At 35.4% G+C, this 9,383-nt stretch overlaps 1 protein-coding gene across 2 annotated transcripts; it reads right to left on the bottom strand.

Annotated features, from left to right (window-relative positions):
- Positions 1-1,838: 1,838 nt before the first annotated feature.
- Positions 1,839-7,743, bottom strand: LOC131062811 (ultraviolet-B receptor UVR8). Of its 2 annotated transcripts, none has more exons than XM_057996558.2 (6): positions 7,333-7,743; positions 4,129-4,432; positions 3,657-4,006; positions 3,130-3,531; positions 2,728-3,011; positions 1,839-2,508 (listed from the first exon to the last, which is right to left on the bottom strand). In XM_057996558.2, exons 2-6 carry the CDS (start codon positions 4,384-4,386, stop codon positions 2,372-2,374), a joined length of 1,431 nt encoding a protein of 476 aa, XP_057852541.1. In that variant the 5' UTR covers positions 4,387-4,432; positions 7,333-7,743; the 3' UTR covers positions 1,839-2,371. The 2 variants fall into 2 exon arrangements, with proteins under 2 accessions (XP_057852541.1, XP_057852540.1); XM_057996557.2 differs by having other exon boundaries at positions 2,624-3,011; positions 7,333-7,740.
- Positions 7,744-9,383: the final 1,640 nt, after the last annotated feature.

The following is a 9,383-nucleotide window of genomic DNA, read 5'->3' as shown; positions in this document are numbered from 1 at the left end:
AAAATCCCATTTAAAAAATTATCTAATAAGACCGTTCATTGATATATCCAATAGTTGGATAAAAAGTTAATGATTAGACCAATTGTGCAACTTTATTGGTATCAATAGTGCAACTTTATTGGTACCAATAGTGCACGACTATTGGGGCATTTGTGTATAAGTATTGGTGCAAATTTTGTAATGGTTAAAGTGAATGGTTAACAGAGAGCACAATTTTGTAGTGGTCAAAGCAAACAGTTAACGGAGTAATAAGAGGAATATGTATGAGACGTCAACTCAAAATAACTATTTTTTGACCCTTGTATGCATAATAAATTGCACAATGTTCACATCATAACTACCCAAAAGCGAAAACAATAGCTATAAGCACTTAAACGAAGAAAAAAAAATCGTCAAAATCTGATATATTGTTTAAGAGCTTAGGATGTGCAAAGTTAGCTATAACAACTATTAATACCCTTCCCCTAATTGTTTGATTCATCCATGCATTGATTCATTATCCAAATGACATTTGTAAGTATAAATAACTGAAAAAAAAAACAAGGGAAACATTTACTAAGATACTAAAGAAAAATAACAAATACATTGCCTCAAACAATGGTTTGCTTTGATTGAAGTAATTCTACTCTTCTAAAGTTTCTAGACATTTCCATAACTATTAGATATTCAGATTTTTATGGTCAATTAAATTGTGGTCAACATACCAACTCTTTATGTTGTGGGAAAGTTAAATATGTCAAGGAGCTTAGGGTGGTGATGTCATTCAAAATTTGGGTAATAAACACTCTTTTCTGATTTCCAAATTGGGTAAAAAAAGTTTTTTTCTGATTTCCAAATTGGGTAATAGAAACTCTTTCCAGATTTTGTTATTACATTTGGTAACATTATATTATTGTGTGAAGGGCCTGGGTCTACAAGCATTAAACCTGTGTTTTTCAACAATTATGAAAGTTAATATGATATCTATGGAGTTGAGACCAAACGCAAGTCCTGAATGATTCTTGAAGTACACACCATCCTAAAGTGAGTGATTTCACCAATACAGATTTTCATTTAACTATAAGGGAAAAAGAATCAAGACTAATTTAATTGGCTGCTCTAGCACAGGTATAAATAACACTCTTGTAATTTTTTCGATCCATTAAGTTATCAATATTGATATATAGAAGATTATGAATGGGCAATTATAAGCACGCCAAAAGTTTGGACATATGGAATCGATTTTGTCCTGTCTTGTACAAGCAAGCATTCAAACCAAAATTCCCAAGGATTGAACATATGGAATTGATATTTGTCCTTTCTTGTACAAGTACGGCTGCAAACCAAAATCCCCAAAACTTCCTTGCAAAAGCAAAGACCATGAAATCTATATAAATATTGGTATTTGTCCTTTCTTGTACAAGTAAGGCTGCAAACTAAAATCCCCAAAACTTCCTTGCATAAGCAAAGACCATGAAATCTATATGAATCGTCATTTGCACGAATGAAGTTCATGAATCTATACAAGTCTTCACTTACACAAGCAAAACCCATGAAATCTCTGTTAGTTATCACTTGTACAACCAATCCAACAAACCAATAGCCCTATAGCATTGAGCTCTGTGAAACAAATAGAATCCCAACTTAAACTCGGAAATCGTAGGATCAAACTAATTCCTTCAAATGTTATATTAGCGATACAAGAAGATTTGGGTCTTGTATTTGTATTCAGGTTCCTAAAGTTGATATAGGAGAAGTCAGACCCACTTGTTAGTACTTTTTTTTTAATGATTTTTCAGGATATAGGTATAACAAATGCCATTTTCAATCTGAGCTAATTTTTTGCCACCAAATAAGAATAAAAGAATACCAAACAATGGAGTCATATACTGCCTACTATCATAAAAAACATTACATGGGTGTACTCTGTAAACAGACCTCCTTCCCAACTTTTCATGAGATGTACAAGTTACCAAATTGTATTATCTGGGACAATATTTTCCATTTAAACTTTAACCAGACAATGCAGTCCACATCAAGAAGAATATCATGGATCACCTTGTGCCATGTACTACACACAAATTCTCTGATGGTAGAAACCTGTCCAAGAAATTACATAGCAGTGTTGGAGGAAAGTTAGGTTGTTACCACCAGTTTCGGTTAGTCTTATATACATAGATGAACAGAGAAAGCAAGGATAAACAGTATACATGTTAGACAAGAAGTTAAAGGTAACATCAAGCTTCAACTGAATTTTGGGACACAAACCAAATGAGAATACTTCATTTAATCTAGGTTTATATCAACAAGCTCAGGGTTTCCTCTTTCACTTTGATATGCAAGAAGCTCTGTCCCAAGCTGCCCTTTGTCTCCAGCTCCAAATGCATAAAGTTTACCTGCCTCTGTCAAGGCAAATGTGTGAGCATTCCAGAATATTGAATTTGTTAGACTGATCTGCACAACCCTTTCTCCCCTCTGCTTCAATGAAACCACTAATTCTGGCTTTAGCAAGTTTGCATGCCTGTGAACCTGAAGAGAAGAGAATATGACAAGAAGAGAACATTAGATGAAACTAATTCCCAATTTATTTAACTGCCATGAAAGACCAGAAGTATTAACAAGAGCACAAGTATGCCACAGAAACCTGGCCTTCAGTTGCTGTGCCCAAGTGCCCAAGGCTCGATGATTCCCCACATCCAAAAGAATAGACATCACCATTATCAGCAACCACGAATGTTGTATAATCACCTGTAGTTACATGAACCGCCTTGACACCTTGAAGTGCTTCAACAACCTTAGGAACAGACTCACAATCTTCATTCCCATGTCCCAAGCAACCATATCGACCCCATCCCCATGTGCATACCCTTCCATCCTTTCCCACAACAGCAGCATGCCATGCCCCTGCTGCCACAATGACTGGTTGTAACTTCAGTTGTTGAAAATGTTCAATCTTCCGTGGATACTTTTCATCTGTTCTAGATCCATGTCCAAGCTTGCCTCCCAAGCCACAGCCCACAGAGTATACTGACCTGCAAATATAAGTATGGAAATATTTTCAAATAATTCTGGATGGACATAGAGACTAAATAAAAATTAATGTAAAAACTAATATGAAACACAAAAGGATCTTAAGTTGCAAACGTTTACATGCCACCAGGCTGGCAGGTGAGAGCTAACAAATAACAATAGCCTGCTGCAATTTGTACCACAGGAACATTCTCTAGATCACCTTTCAGCAAATGTGGCCTCTGATCTTGTGGCTCAGTTTGATGGCCAAGTGCTGCATCAGCACCCCAAGAGAATGTATATACTCTACCCTCTCTTGAAAGAATAGCAGTGAAAAAATTACCAATGGCTGCTTGAACAGCAAAAATCCCATCCAGTGATTCCACCAGTCGTGGAGTAGTGGCAGACCGAGAGCCCTCAATCCCATACTCAGTGTCACCAAAAGAGTCTTTACCAAATGCATAAACTCTTCCTGCGTCACTGATGAGCATTGTACGGCCTGCTCCTGCTGTTGCTTGAATGATTCGAATCCCCTGAAGAGACCTGCATAGGCATGATATGATTACCCAATTCTGATTGCTCACTAAACAGTAAATTTAAAAGGGATTCAACATTGTATACAAATTCTCAAAACCATCAGGCATGGAATCGAGAAATTCATTGCACACCTGACCAATCTTGGACGCCATTCTTCTTCTGTTGTTCCATGGCCAAGCTGGCCAGAACTGTTGGAGCCAAATGTATACACTGCACCTGACTTTGTTACCACAACACTGTGACCAGGACCAGCTATGGCTTGACACTTTTCACGTCGGAAACATGTTTCTCCAGCTCTCAAGAACCTCAATACCAACTTCCAAGAACCTCCACACCTTTCTTTCAAGAGTTCTCTCTCTGATTGTGTCATGGGCTTGAATATAGCTGTTCTTTGACACATGTCTAATGCTGCTAGTTCAGATATAGATAGATCAAAGTCAGGGGAAAAGTTTGCAGATTGTCTGAAGAACCGACATGAAGCCTGCAAAGCAGGAAAACAAGTTCACAAAGCAAATGTTACAACTGTTAATATATATCATATGTATAACAGAGAATGCATGATAGATTTGAAAAAATTCTAAATTCAGGGCAATGAATACATACCTCTAGACTTGCAAGATCTTGTGGATCTAGATTAGATTCAGTAAGAACATGTAGAACAATGTAGGGACTGGCTGCCAGGGGAAATTCGCCCTGACTTGGATTTCCATAGCAAAGGCGTTTCTGACACCGTGTAATTTGTGAAGGCTCAATTAAAACAGATTTTTCTCCAATTGCGCTGTATTCTATTGATGGAGTATGCCATGGATCTCCCCTCGTGGTATTCATTTCAACAGGTTCTCCAACTGTTGTGGTGTCCATTCCAGCTCCAATAGCAGTATGAGAAAATCAATAGCTTAATAAGCAGCTGAAATCACAAGCCAAATTATTCAAAATATTTGAGTAACATTCTTTGCTTGGATTAATCAGCAACAGAAAATATACATTAAAAAAGATAAACTGGAATCCAAAAGATCGCTTGGATTCCAGTACATAAAAAAAATAACGCATCCAGCTCCCAAGCAGAAGACACTACCAATTTTGAATCAAATTGACAGATGCATAATACTTTTGGACAAGCATGATCCTGATCATTGTTTGATGTGAGGAAGTGAATGAATGCCCCCGGTTCTTAGCTAGAAATACCATGCCCTAAAGATAAGGATGCTTTCCCATACATATCGCAATAATATGAAGTCAATGACAATTGCTTGCTTTTCTAGGGAATGTTTGCTCGGGTCATTATGGATTGTAATTACCATCCAATGAAGTCATTCCAATTGTATATTAATTGAAGTCTCTTATAGGACGGATGGATTTATATGCATATAGGAAGTTACACACAGTACAAGATATTGCTCTTACCATAGACACAATCCTAGTTACAGATGTTACGTGGAGTTAACTTCATTTTAAGTTCTTATCAAAATTACATCACAGGCAAATACTAATCTATGATTAGTGAAAGGCAAAACATCAAAGAGTAGTTTGTAAAAGTTAAAATCAGGTTTGCAATGCAGATAAGATGAATAAAGCCAAACCATAATTATATAGAAGGTCCAATAATTTTTAGCATAAAAAGGTGACAATTCACAGATATGATAATGAAACATCTCTCAAAACGCATTCAAATTACAAGCCCTGTGCTTATGTTCCATATATTCATCTTTTGGCATACAACCCATAACTGGCGTTCAAAGCAGTACTGGCATGGATCAATCTAGGCAGAATTCTAAATAGTTGACACAAATAGAATGTAAGAATCCATCACTAACTGTATGATGAATTGAAAATCTGTTTTCTGGCTACATAACATATCCAATTACAACAACTTAGACTTGTGGACATAGTAAGACAATGGATTAAACATGGTAGGAATCAGTTAGTTAAGGTGAACAAGCAAAACCTCAATCTAGTCTGTTATGCTTAATTAAAAGGATGACCTAAGTTAAGAGAATGGTAGGCCGATCATCCACATTAAAGTAGGTAAGAACTAAGAATTGATCACTAAGTATATGGTAAAACAAATATCTTTCTTATGGCTGCATCACATTTTCAAATATAGCAACTTGGATTTTGTGGAGAAAGTATGACCTCAAATTCTACATCAGAATTATCCAGTTCATTTGAACAATCACTTATCACAATGCCAAACAATGCTGAAAGCACGGTAGGGCACTCTCCATCATAAAATAAGTATGATATCATCACGAAATATATGAGAAATTGAAAAGGTTTGTCATGGGCACATAACAATTTCAACCATATTAACAACCTAGATTCTGTGGTCATAAATGAGAACAAATTCTACATTGTCATATTCATGTGGTTCGGGAAGACAATCAAACCTAAGTTGTCATGTTATGGTCTAGCCGTAAGGTGAAAACACCTATAGCAGTGATGGCATTTTTTCAAAATACTGTAAGTCGCTACACACATAGGAGTAGGTAAGAATCCAAATCCAAATATATGATAAACTGAAAATCCTTCTTATGACCACATTATATATTCAACTGTACCAATATAAATTCTATGGACATGCAAAGTGATTGAATTCTAACAACCATATTTCAAATCACGGTAGGGTGCTTTGCCCATACAAGTAGGTAAGAATTCATCACTACATATATGATGAATTAAGAAATCTTTCTTATGGACAAATGACAAATCAATGATATCAAAATAGATTGTATGGAGACGGTATGCGAGTTAATTTTAAATTGTGGAATTGCCCAGTTCAGGTAAGCTTTCAAACCTAAATGTAATCTGCTGGGTTGTGGGATAGCAGAAAGAGGGGTGCTTATCACAATGAGACCCCAGATTAGAAAAACAGTAGGGCAATCCAACCTTACGTAAGAATTCTTCGCTACATAAATGAGAAGACAAGGTAAGTAAGAATCCTTCATTGAATAAATGAGAAATTGAAAATCTTACTTAAGGCTAGATGGTGTATCCAATTATATCAACATAAGTCTATAGACATTGTGCGCCATTAAATAAAACATTGTGGGAATCTGTCAGTTCAGATGAACTTTTAAACCTAAATATAGCCTGTTAGGATTGTGAGCTTGAACTAGGATGGAGCACTTATCGCAAAGATGAGCTAGGTTCAAAACCTGGTAGGGTGTTTCCCACATGAAATTGATCCCCAAAATAATGTGGAAGAGAAGTTGGGTTTTAACGAATCCAAGATCCGAATGCAAGTTAATTAACTACTTCATTCATTCCCCAATCAGCTGGTTCACTATTAATAAATCCAACCTACCTAACATACTTCCCAAAGCAACTCTTTATCACATAGCCAGAGTCCAGACAGTTAATTTGATTTCTCCTATGACCAAAAATCCTCAAAACAATATGTAAAATGATAACCCCAACATCGAATTTGATCATAAATCAGCTGTTGGACTTACAATACAATCCCAGTTCAAAGTGCATCTTTTAATCCATTATTTTTCAAATCTAAACATTGCCATGGTAGACACAAACTTAAAGCTCAATATTAACTAGAAAATGCATAGTGCATCCTTTTAATTTTTTCCCCAAATCCAAAGATTACTCTGGTGAACAAGATTTGAGCTCAACACAAAATTTATAATTAGATAATGCCTCCCATACAAAGAAGTCATAAAAGAAAGAAAATTCCAGACCAAAGACCATCTTAATATAAAAGCCCTGATACATACAAAATTCATAATCAATAACAATTGAAAGGGTCTTTTTTTTTTCTGTAATGGGCAGGTTATTTATCAAACAAAACATCTATACCAGAAGGTTTGAATACTGAAATTGATCTCAAACGTTGGCGGCGGTAGCTGCTTCAACAAGGGCTTTTTTTGTGACCCAAATCATTTTACGGATCTATACCAGAGGTCAGATCATCGATTCCTTGTGAGATCCTAATAAAAGGGCTCCCAATCGAAATTGACAACAAAAATGAGGGTTTTAACAAATGGGTCGATTTGGGCTTACAAAGTGCCGATTTATTCACAGAATTGGCCAAATTTCGTGCCGATTGAACGCTTAGACTGTGCAAATTACAAAGGCAGAGAATGAAATGGGTTATTATCACACAGATTGAGGAGGACTCAGCTGCAAACTGTGAAAAAGAATATCTCAGGCGGAGGTCACCTCCTCAAAGCTATCCCACAAGAAAGCTCTTTGCAGGGCTAACTGGAATAACAACACCTCTTAGTTCCGTCGGTGACGTGGCACTCTGCTTTACAGCCGGGAAATAGTACTGTGGTTCCAACGATTGGCGAGATGCCACGTGGGATGATAGACCGTCAGCCGTTGATTGCTAACACAGTGAATTAGCACTTACCTGAGGAAATTATATTTGTCTGTTTAATTAAGTTTAATATGGAGAATTGTGAGGGAAGGGGAACATGTGATTTGGGGGTGACTAAGCAAATGGTCCCACTTTTCTTTCTTTTTCTTTCTTTTTTAAGCTGTTGTACAATTATTTCATGAGGGCTCTCCATTTGGAGTACTCTTATGGTATAGGAATCTAATCTATGCTCTAACCTAAAGTTTAGGTAAGACTTGTGAAACTTGACCATTTGTTAGCTTAACAAATGGAGTCTTTCATAAGAAGTGTAAAGGAAAACTACTCCTCTAAAGAAGTTTATGTTAATTAGATATTAAGTTAGATAATTATATGTTGAGAGATAGATGTATTTAGTTTTTAAATTGATGAGGGATTATGATTGTTCATGATTTGTAGTATCAATTCATCATTTTATAGAAAATTAATGATATAAGAATATAGGTTAGGAATCGATTCATTGGTTCAAAATTAATTTAGTGTTTGTGTATGCTAAATTTAAATATATTTGTAAACCTTAAGGATCTAACCACTAACCCTAAATCTACAAACTAATTCTACAAATAATCAATGGAAAACTACTATGCATGTAAATAACATAAACAAACAAGTATACCTTCACACACATGGTAACCGGCTTGTCTCCATAGTCCTCCTATCCTCCAAGATCTTGCATTGATGATGGTTGCTCTCAACTATGTAGCACATGCACAAGAAGTCATGAAGGAATGGAGTGTGGTTACATGATGAAGTGAGCTATGATGCAAAGGTGATGCGATGATGTATGATTCTAGAATAGTTTTGGCAAAGTGTAAGTACTCTCAATGATTGCTTACTTGATCAAAATGGAAGGAAAACCCCTCTTTTATAGAAATCTCAAAGAGAATCAAGTGCTTAGATTAAGAGGTTAAAAGATGAATGGTCGTGATCACATAGTTAAAAAAGACTCAATAGGATTTAATGGTAGGTTAAGATAAAGAGATGAGATTAAGTGGTAGGCAAGAGTGAATAAGATTAAGAGGTTAATTTGAAATGAAGGGCTAAAATTGAGGCGTAGCCAATTTAGATAAACGTGTTGTCATGTGGAGATAAGGAAAGAGAAAAGGTGGTTAAGAGGAATTGACACTATCATGATCCATGTGAACAAGTTGGAAGGCTAGGATTAAATAGAAAAAAGATAATGAATTAATTAAATAAATAAAAATAGTTATAATTAATAGAGGAACAAAGGATAGATTAAATAAATAAAAAGATTATTTAACTTAGGAAAGAGGTGGGAATAAATATAACTATTTATTTAATTTAGAAAAGAAGAGGTTAATGAATTGATTATATAAATAAAAATATTTATTTAATTGATACTAGAAAAAGCTAATGAATTAAATAAACAACTAAAAATAGTTATTTAATTGATAGTAGAATAATAGGAAAATAATGAAATAAATAATAAATATTTATTTAATTGGGTTACGACAATTTTGGGTGTCTACAT

The sequence above is a fragment of the Cryptomeria japonica genome, chromosome 9 (assembly GCF_030272615.1).
Source record: "Cryptomeria japonica chromosome 9, Sugi_1.0, whole genome shotgun sequence".
NCBI classification, from domain to species: domain Eukaryota; kingdom Viridiplantae; phylum Streptophyta; class Pinopsida; order Cupressales; family Cupressaceae; genus Cryptomeria; species Cryptomeria japonica.
This window is presented reverse-complemented; position numbering and strand designations above follow the sequence as displayed.

Excerpts from the sequence above, each read along its gene's own strand:
- LOC131062811 (XM_057996557.2), bottom strand. The coding sequence starts at position 4,386 with ATGGACACCACAACAGTTGGAGAACCTGTTGAAATGAATACCACGAGG. Across the intron at positions 4,007-4,128 it reads AAGATCTTGCAAGTCTAGAG|GCTTCATGTCGGTTCTTCAG; the intron begins GTATGTATTCAT and ends CCTGCTTTGCAG. Across the intron at positions 3,532-3,656 it reads TGGCGTCCAAGATTGGTCAG|GTCTCTTCAGGGGATTCGAA; the intron begins GTGTGCAATGAA and ends ATGCCTATGCAG.